Here is a 16,536-nt window from a genome sequence, read left to right as displayed (position 1 = left end):
GTATCGGAAATCAAAAAGAGGTATCAGTCCATCCCTAACTATTACTAAAGATGAAGATTGAAGCTCAGGAACATGAGACTGTCATGGTTAACTACGACTCACAAGAAGCATTTCTGCCAAAATATGGGATCACAGAGCTTCAGATTCTGTCATGTGACCTGCTAATCACAGTAATAACATGAAGCTGTGGAGTGAAGGTGTTTGCATCGCTGTGTTTCTTTTATAGATTGTAACTGTCTGTGTGCAGGTAAATTCTTTGCCTGCAGTTAAGACCATAAACACCCCTGGAACATGGTTGTAAATGCTCACCTGCCTGCTCACCTGTTTGTTTGCGTTCCCTGAACCTGCATCAACAGAATGTCGTACTGCCCATCAAGCCTTCGACCGCCATGACCATGAAGTCAAACACTTTGACTTCCACCGTCTCCATCATGGACCTTTTGCTCCTCAGTACACCTGAACACTTTTTCTGCTCAGATCCAACTCGGGTGTCCTGAGAGACTCTGTCAAACTCCAAACGCTCTCTCACAAAGCAAATTCAGCCGAGATGGAAAGCCAGTCCTTGAAAACGGGGACATCCTGATCTGATCAAGGCATTGTTTAGCTGATCAATATCAGCTTTAACTTTGATTGAATAGTTTTGATGAACTTAGATTCACCTGCAGCTCAGACAGCACTGCAGCAACCCATCTGAATGAGATGGATGTTGGTTTATATGGAGAAGTGATTTACTGCAGATTTAAATCTCTTTACATTCACACCTCTGGCTGGCCGGTTCTCCATGGAAACAGAAGCAGAAATTAGAAATGTGGTTTCTTGGAAATCAAGAGTTAATAATTCAAACTGGAGGTCAGAACATGAACCTGCAGAGCTGATCCATCATCCAGAGTCCAGAGTTTCTGTGCTGTGGAACTTTAAAGAAGTAGATTAATGCTAAAACAGAAGGAGGATCCAGGATCTGGTTTCTCTTGGCTGCTAGTTTGGTTTGTTTTTATTAGTTTCACTTGTTTCTTTAGTTGATCTGGTGCTTCATCCTGCAGGATAAACAACTTTTACATAAACGTAAGCCCAACTTAGCACCAAAGACTTCAGTATAAATCTGCTGTTTGACTATCAGGACTTGTGCTGTTTAGTCTCTTCATTACAGGAAACAACCTCCAAGCAGCAACCTGCTCACTGTCAGTGTGCTGATAAAGATTTGGATCCTCTTTTTACTGATTTGTCCATTTGAATGTTAGTTCAAGCTCACATAGCTCCGTCTACCATGGCTGTGTTTTAAGAAACACAAACAAACCAGAGTGTATTCCTCTACAGCAGGATGATGAGTTGGTCATAAACATAAGACTTTCTGTTTTAAAGATCTAAATAAGTTTAATGAGATTCTTTAATCTGACAACTGTCTGATTATTCAGATTCACTTTGATGACTGTATCATTTTTATTTCTCATGATTAAGATCTTTATTTTCTCTCAATGTTAACGAACAGCAGCAGAAAGGTTTCATCAGCGTGACTCACAGTTTACAGCTGTGTGACTGTCATGCATTTTAATGAAGGAAACTGCTGAAGAGGCTCGATTCCACCTTTATTAAATGTAAATTAATCATATAACTGTCATGAATAAAACAGTTTGAGGTCAATGAACTGAGGCTCTGAACTGATACAGGATGTGACGGCAGATAAAACCTTTAAATTAATCTGTGATTAACAAGTCTGAGACACAAATGAAGGGTCAAACTCTGTTAAAGTTTTTAAATTAATCAGTGAATATTAAAGTCAAAGCTTCAGCTCTGAGTTAAAAAACAGTCAAACACTTTAAAACGCTTTATTTTGTTTGACTCTGTGCGATTAAATCTGCTCAAAGAAAAATAAAATCATCTCAAACCAAAAATCACTTCAGAACAAAAAACCTGCACTTTGAACAAAGGAAGTCCCTGCAGTCACACGGCACACTGCCGCTCTTTGATTGGTCGGCGTCAGTCTGTGGCGGCGTGGTGGTCGGTGGCGGCTTGCTGCTCACCGCTGTGAGGACTCTGCCTGGCTGACAGTCGGTCCACAGATTGCGGCGAGGTGTCGCTCCTTGTCCGCCGGCGGCAGCAGGCGGCGAGATCGGCCCTGAAGGACGGTGTGTAGAAGCCATAGATGACAGGGTCGCAGCAGGTGTTTAAGTTCCCGAATACGAACAGAGCGTGGTGCACATACTCAGGTGTGACCCGCAACATGTCGGGCTGGAACCAGTACCAGATCCCCAGCAGGTAGTATGGCGTCCAGCACACCACAAAGGACAGCACGATCACCACCGTCATCTTCAAAGTCTTCATCCGCGCCTTCGGGATGATGTCTGTGCCGCTGCGACGCAGGTGAGACTCACCTGCTGAGAGAGGGAGGGGCTATGTCAGTGATGTCACACTGTGTCCACATGGAGGAAGGCCAGGGGGATGCATGGTTGTGTTTAGGTGGAGATCAGGTGTGTTCCAGGGTTAGTTCCAGGTGTAGCTTCAGATGTGTTTCAAGTGTAGTTACCTTTGTTCCTCAGGTGCTGCTGGTGTATGTGCAGCAGGATGCGGCTGTAGCAGCAGCTCATCACTAGGAGGGGGACGACATACAGCGTGATGAAGTGAAACATGTTGTAGACAGTTTCCTGCCAGCGACGCCTGAAACTGCCATGAGATGCACACTGAGTGAAGTCCACCGAGTCCACCGAGATGGTTCTGAAGATGAAGAGCTGCAGAAGGACAAACAGACGGATAGACAGACAGAAGGACAGAAAGAAAGACAGACAGGCATTAAAATAACACTGTTAGTATCAGTGTCTTTATCAGATGAACCTGCTTCTCTGTTTTTTTGCTGCTGACCTCAGTTTAGTCAAGTTGCTGCCTTCTTAGCGTTGCTAGCATTCCTTATAGAAAGCAAGGGGAGTTGTTAGCCTGAGCTAACAGCAGGAGGTTCCACACATTTAATCCATCCATCAGAACATTCCTGCAGGGATTTAATGCTCAGGCAGCTGACGCAGGATTTACTGCAAGAACTTTCCCCTGGATCACCTGGACATGAGGCCAGCAGCAAAGACAGAAGGACTCTGAGGACAGGTGGCCTCTGTCTCACCTGTCTTGACCGTGGAGCATCAGGAAACCTCAGGAGGATTCTGAAAGATGTGCGGTCACATGACCAGCTGATAATAAATGCATGCGTCGCTGAAGCTCCTCGCTGCGACCTTCAGCTCGTCCTCATTATCATCTCATACATGTTAATGCAGCAGCAGAACATTCAGCTGCAGCTTCACAAACGCTGCAGGGACACTGACTTCAGGCAGACTGATCATGTTTCCCTCGTGAAATCAAAAATCAGACCAGCTCTATTTGAAGGTGCTGCTAGCATCGTCTGTACGTCTCTTATAAATTCAGCCCAAATTTACAGAACCTATCTCCCATGAGGAGCCTGTACAAAAGAACAACAGAGGATTAAAGTGAAACTAAAGCTTCAGTTTGTGACAGTCTCTGATTTCTTTCCTGAAACTCATTTAATAACCAGGTAAAACCAACAGGAAGCTGCCATTGTCTACTTCCTGTTTATGTTAAAGAGTCAAGTTCAAACCAAAATTGAGACTGATGAGACTTCACAGAAAATAAGCTCAAAACAAATATTAATATCAACATATCATTATTGGATAATTTTATAACACAGCATCTACATGCTGACGCCTACCTGCTGAGGCCTACATGTTGACGTCAACCTGCTGACGTCTACCTGTACTGATGTCTACCTGTGATGTCTACATGCTGAGGCCTACAAGTTGACGTCTACCAGTGCTGATGTCTACCTGCTGACGCCTACATGCTGAGGCCTACATGTTGACGTCAACCTGCTGACGTCTACCTGTGGTGATGCAAGCAGCAGACTGAGGCTCCAGGCGAGCAACAGCATGCGTCTGTTCCTGCGATGCGCGCTCAGAGCATCCAGCGGGTGCAGGATTGCGTGGTGGCGGTCGAGGCTGATTACGACGAGGATAAAGGCGGAGGCGTGCATGGCGAACAGCTTCAGAAAGCAGAGCAGCTTGCAGAGCAGGTCACCACCATACCACTGAACTGTCACGTTCCACACGGCGTCCAGTGGCATCACCACAAACGTCATCATCAGGTCGGCCGACGCCAGGCTCAGCATCAGTGGCCGCAGGTGAGATGCCAGCCGCCGGCCACGCCCACACCACACGCTGGCCAATAGGGCAAGGTTACTGCAGGTGGCGAACAGGAAGAGGACAAAGGTGGCTCCAACCCTGAACTGAGCTGCTCGGGTAAAACTGGGGGCCTCCCAGTCTGCGAGGGTGGGGTACTGGGAGGTGTTGAGAGAGGGCGGGGCCACAGAGCTGGTGGGTGGAGCCAGTGACGATAACCTCAGGATGGACCAGTTTCCTGCCATCCTGCAGAGAAGAAGAAGAAGAAGGAGAAGAAGAAGAAGAAGAAGAAGGAGATGAGGGGAGGGATACAGGAACAGTTAAAGTCATTCAGAAATCCTTTTAGAAACCTGCAGATTTAAGGCCTCACCGAGCGTCTCTGTAAAGGTCACACAGACCCATTAGCACAGGTTTCTGATCAATTCTATTTCATGTGAAACTCTTCTCTCTCAAAAAGGTATATATCCCTTACAAATTCAGCCCAAATTCACAGGATTTATCTCCCAGTAGCAGCCTGTACAAAAGAAATGAGAATTAAAGTCCACAGGTGTGACTCACCTGTCCATGAAAAAAAAGTCTGTAAGTTAATTTTTCAGTGTAAAATAACAAAATAATCATGTCAGAAAAATACAGTAAAACCTGAGTTTCAGTGTTTTTCCTCTTTAGCCCCTCCAGCTCATGGTGTGGCTCCTCCAGGGGCCCTGAGCCTCAGGCAGTTATTTCCCCTCAGTGTGACAGAAGCTGCAGGTTTTGTTCTCAGATCAGCAGCTCAGAGTTTCTATCTGTTCCTGTCTGACTGAAGCAGATTCACCTGCGGTGCTCTGATTGGACACTGCAGACCACCTATCTGTCTGCTGTTTTATCTGGCGGCCGCCTGCCATTCAGCTCTGATTGGACAGAGACCTTCTGTCCATCAGTCCTAATTGGATGGAGACTTTTAGTCGGTCAGTGCTCGTTAAAGATCCCAGATAAGAGTCTCATTAATGGGCTGCAGAACACCAAGGGTTTCCATAGAAACAGGTGCACAGCGTCCAATAAGGAGTCAGCCGACAGCGAGTAGTACCTTGATGGATTTACCTGCTGCTGCTCTGTCGAAAATAAAGATTCGATTTAAATTTAGTAAAAACCAGGAGCTGATTGAATTCCGTGTTCAGGACCCATCTGGTTCTGGTTATTGAACAGATGGGGGTTCTGGTTCAGGACAGACTGTGGTTCCAGTTTGTCTTCCTGAACATTTTTTGGTATAGATTTACATGCTATTTGATTAGCAGCAGCAGCGTTATGAGACAATAAGTCTTTCTGTATAAATAAATGCTTCTGCGATTATGTTTCTGAATGAATCACATAATTTTAATCGGAAACAACGTGATTAAAATCTGATTAAGTCCAACATTTGATCAGATTTTCTGTCTTTTCAGTCAGAACATGTGAACAGATTTTTCTCCTGATTGAAAATCACTTTTCTGCAGCTGTTAGTCGACACGAATCAATGAAACCTGTTGCATCCTGCTGGACGTTCTCTGGATTAAAGAAGATCTTTCCTGAACCAGAACCAATAACCAGAACCAGAATCCGAACAGAACCATATTCCAAACAAAACCAGGGCTGGATCCTACAGCTGCTGCAGTTTGCACTGAAAATGTGATCAGGTAGTATCTTTGCGAAGTTTTTCTGGTGTTTGTCAGAACCTTTGGCTGAGTTATGTCAGAGTCAAGTTCTACATGTTAATGAGCAGAACCAAACAGCCTCATGAACAGAACCTGCAGCTTCAATATTGTTACAGCAGCTGATCAGTGACTCTGCAGTCGATTAATTTCCACCTGTGACAGTAAAACCTGGTTTTTGGAGTCTCCTCTAAAAACAGTTTTTCTGCTGCTCTGATAGTAAACAAGTTTTAGTGGAAAAGAAACTGATTCTGATGCTTGCAGGAGCACAAACAACCAGAAACACTTTAATTAAACCAGCAGCAGCTTCTGTCTACTGGCTGCAGCTCATCACTTTACATGGATCAGAACCAGAACCTTTGAGTCTATCAAACACCGACAGTACAATAATGTTGCTAGAGTTCACCAGAATACAGCAAAGCCTGCTGGGAGTTCACACAAACTAATCCTGTATCAGGTCGCATTGATTGCTCTGTTTACATCACTTCACACAGATTAATGTTCAGTTACTGTCAACCTGCTCTGACCTGTAATCCACAACACTGATATAACGTTAATCTAACATCCAATTCACTTTACTCGAACATTAAACTAATGTTAAATCGATCTAAACTTAATCATCAACATTATGGTGTTTTTCAGGAGGGAGGCAGGTCCTCACACACACACACACACACACAGGTCAAGTTACAGCACTAAGAGACCTGAGGTTATTTTTGGCCTGCAGGTCACTATGTGTGGTATGTGTGTGTTGATGATGTCACTTTGACAAACTCCACCTGCTTCACTGCAGAGCTTTAGGCTCCGCCCCCTGCAGCTCATTGGACACAACAAGGTGTGAGGTAACAGGTCACATGACCACATAGCTCAGAAACATGGATTTTTGTTGATTTCCTGCAACTACTTATAAAGCAAACTGTGTTTTTTCTGAGAATCGCATGACTGCATCCAGCACGGCTGACGGTTCTTGACACCAAAGAGGTAACCTAAGCAACTGCATGTTACACAGTAGAGGGACAAATTTGTTGTACAGTTACATTAAGACTGATTAACCCTAACTATCCCATCCATCCATCCATTATCTATACATCGCTTAATCCTCACTAGGGTCGTGGGGCGGCTGGAGTCTATCCCAGCTGACTTAGGGTGAAGGCAGGAGACACCCTGGACAGGTCACCAGTCTATCACAGGGCTACACTTAGAGACAGACAACCAAGCACACTCACATTCACACCTATGGATAATTTAGAATCACCAACTAACTACAACATGTTTTTGGACTGTGTGAGAGGAAGCCAGAGAACCCAGAGAGAACCCACGCCTCACGGGAACATGCAAACCCCACGCAGAAAGATCCCAGGTGTCCTCACCGGGACGTGAACCGGCGACCTTCTTGCTGCGAGGCAACGATGCTAACCACCAAGCCACCTTGCAGTCCCCAAACGAGATTCTACCGAGACAACTCTTAAAAAGGTTCTACAGTGACGGTTTCTCTGAGATTTTACATGGATGGTTCTGAAAAGAGGTTCCACAGGTACAGCACCTCAAAAAGGATCAACAGGGATCATTCCTAAAAGAGGTTTCACAGACACTGTTCTTCAAAAAGGTTTTGCAGTGACAGCTCACGAAGGAGGTTCCACTGGGACAGTCCTTAAAAAGGTTCTACAGCCGTCTTCCTGAATATGGTTCTACAGGGACACTCCTAAAAGAGGTTCTGCAAGGATGTTCCTGAAAGAGGTTCTACCAAGGCAGTTCTTCACAAGAGGTTCTACATTGACGGTTTATGAAAGAGGTTCCACAGGGACTGTTCCTGAAAGAACTTCTACAGAGACGGTTCTTCAGAAAGGTTCTAAACTGACAGTCCCTGTAGGAGGTTCCACAGGAACGGTTCAGTAAAGAGGTTCTACAAGGATCATTCCTGTTGTCTCTTATAGGTTTGGCTGCCTTGAAACGACCAGCAGGTTCCACTGAGATACGACAACAAGAACGTCAGATTCAATCCTGCTCACACTGTTCAGTTCAGCTTGTTGTTCTTGTTCAGCTACAAACTTCAGTCTGAATTTAAAGATTGTTTTCGGAGAACAGGTGAAACAGAGTTTGTCCCTGCAGGTTATTGATTAAAGTTTGACTGTCAGGACTGACGAACTCACCTGATGAAGACCGTTCTCACAGATCTGGGTGTGTTCCAAGTGTTTGATGCATGTAGAACAGAGAAAAGGAGAACATTCAGCCTTCAGGTGAAGCTCAGCACAGAGAAACTGACAGAAAACACCTTTGATCATGTGATTTACTTAAAAAATATATTTTTCATTTCACTTGTTCCAGTTAGTCTCATTGTTCTTAATGTTCTCATTGTTGTTCGCCATTCTCATTATTTTCATTATTATCACCATAGCAACCTGTCTGACAGTGCTCAGATACAAACTGTGACATACAGCTGTTCCTTCTCCTTTATTACTGTAAAGTATCAGTATTTTATCATAACTAAAGTAAATAAGTACATTTGCTGCAGTAGACGTACTTCATTAAATATTTTTCCGACTCAGCAGTAAAAGCTGCTGCAGGACCCATCAGAAAACTGATCCTGATACAGCAGCAAAAAGCTGTTGGATTACAGCCTCAAAGCTCCGCTCAGGTTCTAATCAGGTTCAGATGACAGACAAAGTGAAATCTGCAGCAGCTTGACACAATCATAAGCTTCAAACAGTGAACAGATCTGTGTTCTACCTGCACAGCAGCTTCTCCTCCTCAGGTTGGACTCCTCGTTTCTCCTCCTCTGCTCCTCATGTTCCCTCCAACACAACAAGAAAACACTGAGAACCCAGGAGAACCTTCAGAACCAGGATTATTCACAGAACCAGATATGATCAGATTCAGGATCCTCAGCAGCTGCAGGTGAAACACTGAAGACAAGAAGAAGAAGAAGAAAAGAGAAATAGAAAGACGGAGAGGCACACTGCAGCACAGAGGAGGAGCTACAGCTGCGTGTGTTACTGTGTGTGTTACTGTGTGTGTCACTGTGTGTGTTTGTGTGTTTGAGCTTCCTGCTGAGAAAATCCTTGTGTTCTCAGTTTACAGCAGATTGTGATCTGAGTGTGAATCTGGTACATTAACCAATCATCAATAAATTAGCAATAAATCAACTATAAATTAATCTTGTCCTGCTGCATCAATATTTATGTTAATTATTGTCATTCTGGAGACTTCAATCTGGATGATTTTCGGGTTTGCATTTTGCTTATCCTCTGTGTAAATGCAGAAAAAGTCCTGCAGCGTCTGCAGGTTTAACTCACAGGTTAATTTCAAAATAGTAGTCTGTATGTTTAAATAAGTTTTACTGCAGAAAAAGTGTCAAATGTGATGAAGCAGATTTTATTTCCTTTTTGAAACATGTTTCAGACTAAAGCCCTTTCAGACAGGTGATGTGGAACTCTGACTACATTCATTATTGGTGAGTATCATAAATCTTTAAGCTGTTTTTATTACAGTAAAGTTGACATTTTTAAGGCCATTTAATTTTGCATGCTAAGAAAAAGCCCTCAGGTGTACTCAGGTGTACTCCGCCTTTAGCATTTCCATGGAAACCAAAGTCTTTGTTCAGTCAGACTGATAACAGTCATCAATCAATACACAATCGGTGAACTGTTCAATCAGTAGACAGCCGAGTGCTACATCAGTGAACAGAACCGAGACCTCCACTTGGACAAAAGAGGCGTGGCCTCTCTGACATCCCTTGAGTTGGTGGGTGTGATCTCTGTCTGCTGAACCAATGAAGTGTCACTAAAAGAAAACAACAACATGAACATTTATTGGGACGTTTCATTGAAATGAAACATGTTAGAAATCAAGACTGATTGACAGGTGTCAGTCACCTGTCAGAGTGAGAGTTCCCTCTGTCCGACCACAGTTCACCTGCAAACACATGCAGGTACATCACTACCTGGACACTGTTCTGATACAACACACTGAGAAAGATTCTGCAGATATTTATGAGGTGTATCAGATGTTTACTAGGTGTTCACCAGGTGTTCAAAAGGTGTTCACCAACTATATCAAGAGTTCACCAGGTGTATCATGTGTATATCAGGTATACCAGGTGTATTGGGTGGTAGTGACTTACTGTGCTGCAGCTGGTCTGATTGGTTTGAACTGGAAACACAGATATAAACACTCAGGTGAACAGGTGGGTTCCAGAGGAGGTTCTTGACCTAAAGTCCGTGGACCTGAAGCAGTTACAGTGTAGCGTGTGTGTTACCTGTGCTGTCCAGGTGCCACACTCATGTATTCAGATGTGTCAGTGGCTCCTCCTACTGCTACTTGTCCACCTGTTTAAGAAAAGAAAATGTTAGATTCCTGCAAAGTGTCAGGTCAGCTTCTACTTGTAACAGCTGAGACTCACTTGACCCCTCCCCTCTCTGCTCGTCTGACTGCTGATTGGCTGCTGTGCCTGGACTCTGTGTGATGTCACCCTTTCTGTGAGGGAGGCAAAGCATGAAGACACAGCTTATTATTGATCTGTCCATTGATCAGCTCAGGTGTATCACAGTTACAGTTACCTGACATGCTGTCCAACAGGTGACCTTTGTGAGTGTGGTCTGAGTGGGTGTGGCCTAAGTGGCCTCTAAATGGCAGAAAAATGATTCCTATTAATGAATACATCAGCTTTGAATCACATCTGTTAATATATTAATATATTATAATAATATATTATACTATTGATCAGTCAACAATGAGATGTCACTGGATGGTGTTCTCGATCAACAGTGTGGGTTGTGTTGTGATGGTGTTTTGTGGTGTTTTTGTAGTGTTGTGTTGTTGTGATGCTGTGGGTGTTGCAGTGTTTGTGGTGTTGTGGTATTATAGGTGTTGTTTTGTTGATTATGTTGGAGTTGCCTTGGTGTTGTGTTGTTGTGGGTGCCGTGTTAAGTTGTTGTGTTATGTTGCTGTATTGTGTTGCTGTCAGACCTGCCGCCCAGCACTCATCCTCAGAGCTGCAGTCAGTTTCTCCACAAGTCGGTCCTGAAAACCACCACTATCCTGAAAATCAACCAGATGAGCTATGCTTGGTTGGAATTAAGTCAACACAGGTACAGTACACTTTGTGTTGTTGTTGTTATTGTTGTTGTTGTTGTTACCTGGCAGTGAGAGAGCGCACTCAGAGCCTGTTTGTAGAGCTGAACAGCTTTCTGCTGCTTCCTCTGCTTTAGGTAACACTCAGCCAGCGATTCACATACTTGAACCTGGCCCAGGTGATCCTCTACACACAGACACACAAATAGGCAACACACCTGAGCCTGAGCTTTGTGATCCTAAACACACAGACAGGTGTAGCAAGACAGGTGAGGACAGACAAAACGGAAAGTGTGGACAGACAAACAGGTGTAGATAGACAGCTGTGCACAGACAGGTGTAGACACACAGACAGGTATGGACAGACAGACAATTGTCACCAGTGTCTTTGAAGCCCTGCAGAGCGAGGATGAAGCTCTCTGCTGCCTCCTCTTCATCACCTAGCTGACTGCAGGCAAACGCCAAGTTAGTAAAACATCGAGCCTGGTCACCACGGCCACCCAGAGAGCCTACATAGCGCGCGCACACACACACACACACACACACACACACACACACACACACACACAAACACACAAACACACACACAGGTGAATGACAGATGTATGACAGGTGTACAGGTGTGTGTTACAGATGTACGACAGGTGAACAAGTGTGTATGACAGGTGTACAGGTGTGTTGTCCTACCATACAGGCCTGCAGCCAGCCTATGGTAGCCCACTGCAGGGCTGAACTGTCCCAAGGAGTTAAGAGCAGCTCCCAGATTGTGCAACACACTGGCCAGCAGGGGGGGGCACTGAGTCACAGGGCTAAGAGCCAACTGAAAACACTGCACCGCCTCCTGGAAACACCTGAGCCGGCAGTAGGACACACCCACTGACAGGTACAGCTCACCTGGATGACAACAGAGTGGATATCAATCAGTGAATTTATTGGTAAGATGATGTGTTTGTTAAAGGTTATTACCGAGAATCCTCTGGTCGCTGATGCTGTCCGTCAGACTCAGACACTCTGTCAACACGCCACTGATGTCATCCTGGCTAAACTCATCTGATTGGATCATGTGACTTCCTGCTTCCTTCAGTGCACTGGCTGCAGAATCTAACATGGCCGCCACTCTGTAACTCTCTGCAGCCCGCAGGAAACCTTGAACCGCCAGAGACCAGTCCTGTAACAGACACATCTGTTACCTGACACACCTGTAACAGACACTCCTGTTACTTGACACACCTGTAACCTGACACACTTGTAACAGACACTCCTGTTACTTGACACACCTGTAACCTGACACACTTGTAACAGACACTCCTGTTACTCGACACACCTGTAACAGACACATCTGTTACCTGACACACTTGTAACAGACACTCCTGTTACTTAACACACCTGTAGCAGACACACCTGTAACCTGACACACCTGAACACAAGTGTCACATGTGTTCTGGTTCAGGCTCTGGTCCAGATGCACAGCCAGTTCAAAATTCTGTTTCTGTTTTTGTTCTAGTTAAAATTCAAAATCAGTTTCTTGCTCAGATTTAGTTTAGGTTCCTAGTTGAAATCCTGGTTCTGGTTCTAACCTGGGTTCTGCTGTAGCAGCGGCTCAGTTCCATGCAGGCATCACCCTCACTGCGTCCATCTCCCTGCGACCGATACAGCTGAGCAGCCTGCAGGAAGGATGCAGCGGCTTCCTGGCTCTGCCCCAGTGCATTGTGGGCCAGGGCCAGGTTGAACTGGAGGTCCGGGACGCGGTTGGCCTTCGGGCCGGGCTGAGCCTGCTGCAGGAGGTCCAAACCTTTCTGAGGTCGGCCTGCTTCCACGTAGGCTGCTCCGAGATTAAAGGAACAGGCCCGCAGAACCCGGGAGTCCTGCAGCTGGGGACAGCAGAGCATCATGGGAGAGCCTAATAAGAGGTCCTAATCCTCTTACCCTCACCTGTTTACCTCTGACCCTCACCTGCTAGCCAAGCTCTCACATGTTTACCTTTGACCTTCACCTGTTGGTTCCACCCTCACCTGTGTGGCGGCCTTCAGTGCCTCCTTAAAGTGTCTTAGAGCATCCTCTGGCCGTCCCTCCTGCAGAGCTTTGTGCCCAGCAGACGTTAACTCCTCTATGTCCTCTGTCTTCCTCAGCTCCTCTCTCCTCCTCCTCCTCCTCCTCACCTTGACCTCTTCCTCACCTGGAGGAGACGCATCAGATGCCATGCTGGATCAGCAAGAGGAAATCTCACCTGGATGCCATCTAAGGAAAAAGAGGTACACATCTGAACATCAGTTTGAACTGGCTGTTGTTATCAATAACTGATATACATTTGTAATATATTCTGTAATGGTTTTAAACTTGTGTTTTCATGTTCAACGGCTGAGACCAGAAAAAGAACAAAAACAATAATGTATATGTGTGTGTGTGTGTGTGTGTATATATATATACTCCTCATTGGACGGGGGGTCAGTTTTGGACCTATGGGCTGTGTCCATCTGCATATCTGCATCATGACTCCACATAGAAAAGAATTGAACGGGGGAACTGAACAATCTGACAAAGACTTCACAAGATTGGAAAAGGTACAGCTCACCGACTAAGAATCACTGACACATAGTGTCAGCAGTGACCAGGAGGTATAGAAGGATCCGTAGTACCACTAATCAGAGCTGCAGTGGTGGTTCTCCTAAAATGACCCCACAAACACTGAACTACTTTCACAATCTAGCTGTGAAAAACAGACAACAGCTGCGTCAGACTTGGCACAGGGGTTATCAATGGAAATCAGAGTTTCCGTGAGGCTCAGACAGTGTAAAGGACATTTCAAAACATCAACCTTTATGGACAGAGGACAAGAAAAAACCTTTGTTGCTGCTTAACTGCTTAGAACAAAACTTCCAGATGAATGTTTACAAAAGAACATTAAATTAATTATTAATTTAAAAAAAAAAAGAAGAATGATGAATGTTAGGAGAACATCCTTTGGTAAGACAAGACCAAGAAAAATTTGTTGGAGTCAGATGGAGTCCAGCATGTTTGCTAAGAACCTGACCAGGGTGACCACAGTGAGTGCATAGTGTGGAAGCATGGAGGTGGAAGTGTGATATATGAAGCTGCATGAGTACAAAAGGTGTTGGGGAGATTACATTTATAGAGGCACCATGAATGTCTGTGTATAAACCAAAATATTTGCTAAAAAAGATGACTTCCAGCCTGCAGAAGCTTGAGGAAGAGGAATATTCCAGCTGCACAAGATCAAAGTATAACCACGATGTGGACAGTCCATGTCCTGACTTGAATCCAACAGAACACCTTTATGGTATTTTGAAGAGAAAGTAAAGCAACACAACCCCTCCAGCAAAGAGCAGCTGGATAAAACATTGTGTGAAAAATGTGAGAACATGTGAGCAGAAATGAATTCTGATGTCCTCCATGCTGAAGAGGATCGACTCTGTCATTAGAACTAAAGGTGGACATATGAAGGAGTGAAGAAATCAAAGAATCTCAACAATCAAAGCTGGACTGACTTTAGTTGCATTGAGTTCCTGCTGCAGGGCATAAATTGTAATACAGGAAATCTAAACTGGTAGTTTGTAAGTGTGACATCAGAGAAAATACTGTTAGAAGTTATCTGATTACTGTGATGGGATATGGTTTTCATTCACTTGTGTCAGTGATAGTTCACTGGACTGCACTCACTTACTGGCTCACAGCACCACCTGCTGGACGAAGCAGCACTTGAACTCTCTTCACCAGCAGACAACACAGATGATTATGCAGATTCTGAACTGAACTCAGAGTTTTTTCACAGCTTTCAGGAGCTTCAGGCTTCCTGCTGCTGGACTGACACCTGAACGCACAATAGTAAGCTCAGTATAACAACATTGTGCTGTAGCTAAAATCACTCCTGGTCAACAGTTTGGTTCCTGACACAGATGATTTCATTATACTGAGCTAACTGGTAATGCTTCATAGTGTTCTGTGTACTGAAAACAACAGATCTGTCTAAAAAAAAAACATTAAGAAAGCAGTTTCAAGTCAACTCTTAATCAAGAAAATATGAAACAGAAAACCTGCAGCGTTCTGCTAATCTTATCTGGTTATTGAATCAGTTTAATTGTATTGAAATGCTGTTTTATTTAGAATGCAATAAATACATAACTACTCCTATGCAATAAATTAAATAAATAAATAAAATAAAGCATTAAATGTTAAACATTAAGTATTAATACATTAAGAAATGGCATTATTAAAGGACTATATTTATTTATTGATGGGGTCGTTTACTTCCTAATACCACATTTATATATTCTATATGATAGCTTATTTGTATATTGAGAACAGATATTTATTTAAAAGTAGTATGTGTTGATTTATGTATTTAATATTATATACAATTTTATTCCAGGGTTCTGCAGTGGTAATGTTGGTGTAAATAAACACGTAAAGAAATTTTTAATGAAATAAAACGACTGAACAAAGGTCACAGAAAAAGAACCAGAAATTAGTGACTTCTAATACTGTTGACCAGCTGCTAACCTGCTGCTAACCTGTTGTTAACCTGCCGCTAACCTGGTGTTAAACAGCTGCTTACAAGAGTTCCACACAAACACTCACAGACTCCGGCTGAAGACAGAGCTTCTTCTCCATGTTTATCTGTCCACTGTTTACCTGACACAACATTTTTTCTGAGTTCCGTTAGCACTTAGCATGCTAACCCTCTGCTAGCTGTTGAAGTTTGGCTCAGTTGCTATGGATACGAGGACGTTCTCGCGAGAAGAAATTGAACCAACAAAACAGTTTAACGAGCATTCTGAGTTACGAACTTCGTACAGGTATGTTTCTAACAGGTGACACGTTTTAAAATAAACATATAGATATAGATAATAATAGATTTAATTTGGCTTAAACGGCAGGAAACTTCAGAGACCACAATGCAACGCGGCTACATTCTTCTGGTTCAGCCAATCACAGAGCGGCGGGAGCTTTCAAACCTGCGTCAGGAAACAGTTGAGGAAGAGGAAAGTTTGTGAAGCTTAAATTTAATTTTCTGCATTTTACGGAGCGAATTTCACCTGCGGACGTTTTAAACTTTTAGCTTCAGTCATTGAGACACAAACTTACGGTTATTGACCCGCCGCAGCACCGACACAACATGGCGGATTCTCAGAGTCAGTGTAAGTTTATTCACAGAAACACACGATTTAACCAGGTTACATTATCTACTGTCTGTTTTAACCAGGATGCATTGTCTACTGTCTGTTTTAACCAGGATACATTATCTACTGTCTGTTTTAACCAGGATACATTATCTACTGTCTGTTTTAACCAGGTTATAGTATTTACTGTCAGTTTTAACCAGGATACATTATTTACTATCTGTTTTAACCAGGTGTCATTGTTTACTGCCTGTTTTAACCAGGTTACATTATCTACTGTCTGTTTTAACCAGGATACATTATCTACTGTCTGTTTTAACCAGGATACATTATTTACTGTCTGTTTTAACCAGGTGTCATTGTTTACTGTCTGTTTTAACCAGGTTACATTATTTACTATCATTTTTAGCCAGGTTACATTATCTACTGTCTGTTTTAACCAGGTTACATTATTTACTATCATTTTTAGCCAGGTTACATTATCTACTGTCTGTT

The 16,536-nt window shown here is 43.7% G+C and overlaps 3 protein-coding genes and 1 long non-coding RNA gene across 4 annotated transcripts in view; 1 reads left to right on the top strand and 3 right to left on the bottom strand.

Moving 5' to 3' along the window:
* Nucleotides 1-1,974: 1,974 nt before the first annotated feature.
* Nucleotides 1,975-4,414, bottom strand: gnrhr3 (gonadotropin releasing hormone receptor 3). Its single transcript, XM_008298353.1, has 3 exons — nucleotides 3,875-4,414; nucleotides 2,522-2,723; nucleotides 1,975-2,372 (listed from the first exon to the last, which is right to left on the bottom strand). The coding sequence occupies exons 1-3, from the start codon at nucleotides 4,412-4,414 to the stop codon at nucleotides 1,975-1,977; spliced, it is 1,140 nt and encodes a 379-aa protein (XP_008296575.1).
* A 5,004-nt stretch (nucleotides 4,415-9,418) lies between these two features.
* LOC103369587 (uncharacterized) lies at nucleotides 9,419-9,984 on the bottom strand. Its single transcript, XR_520844.1, has 3 exons — nucleotides 9,954-9,984; nucleotides 9,706-9,745; nucleotides 9,419-9,613 (listed from the first exon to the last, which is right to left on the bottom strand). It is a non-coding gene; the product is annotated as an uncharacterized LOC103369587 (long non-coding RNA).
* An 808-nt stretch (nucleotides 9,985-10,792) lies between these two features.
* ttc24 (tetratricopeptide repeat domain 24) lies at nucleotides 10,793-13,104 on the bottom strand. The gene is made up of 7 exons (XM_008298352.1): nucleotides 12,916-13,104; nucleotides 12,481-12,774; nucleotides 11,870-12,071; nucleotides 11,591-11,797; nucleotides 11,284-11,412; nucleotides 10,969-11,090; nucleotides 10,793-10,870 (listed from the first exon to the last, which is right to left on the bottom strand). Exons 1-7 carry the CDS (start codon nucleotides 13,102-13,104, stop codon nucleotides 10,793-10,795), a joined length of 1,221 nt encoding a protein of 406 aa, XP_008296574.1.
* A 2,886-nt stretch (nucleotides 13,105-15,990) lies between these two features.
* iqgap3 (IQ motif containing GTPase activating protein 3) overlaps nucleotides 15,991-16,536 on the top strand; it is a 14,664-nt gene continuing 14,118 nt past the window's right edge. Inside the window, exon 1 of the mRNA XM_008298333.1 lies at nucleotides 15,991-16,059. Coding sequence (XP_008296555.1) covers nucleotides 16,038-16,059 — 22 coding nt within the window. The 5' untranslated portion in view covers nucleotides 15,991-16,037. The remainder of the gene's footprint in view (nucleotides 16,060-16,536) is intronic.

The sequence above is a fragment of the Stegastes partitus genome, unplaced genomic scaffold (assembly GCF_000690725.1).
Source record: "Stegastes partitus isolate 25-593 unplaced genomic scaffold, Stegastes_partitus-1.0.2 Scaffold1307, whole genome shotgun sequence".
Classification (NCBI taxonomy): domain Eukaryota; kingdom Metazoa; phylum Chordata; class Actinopteri; family Pomacentridae; genus Stegastes; species Stegastes partitus.
This window is presented reverse-complemented; position numbering and strand designations above follow the sequence as displayed.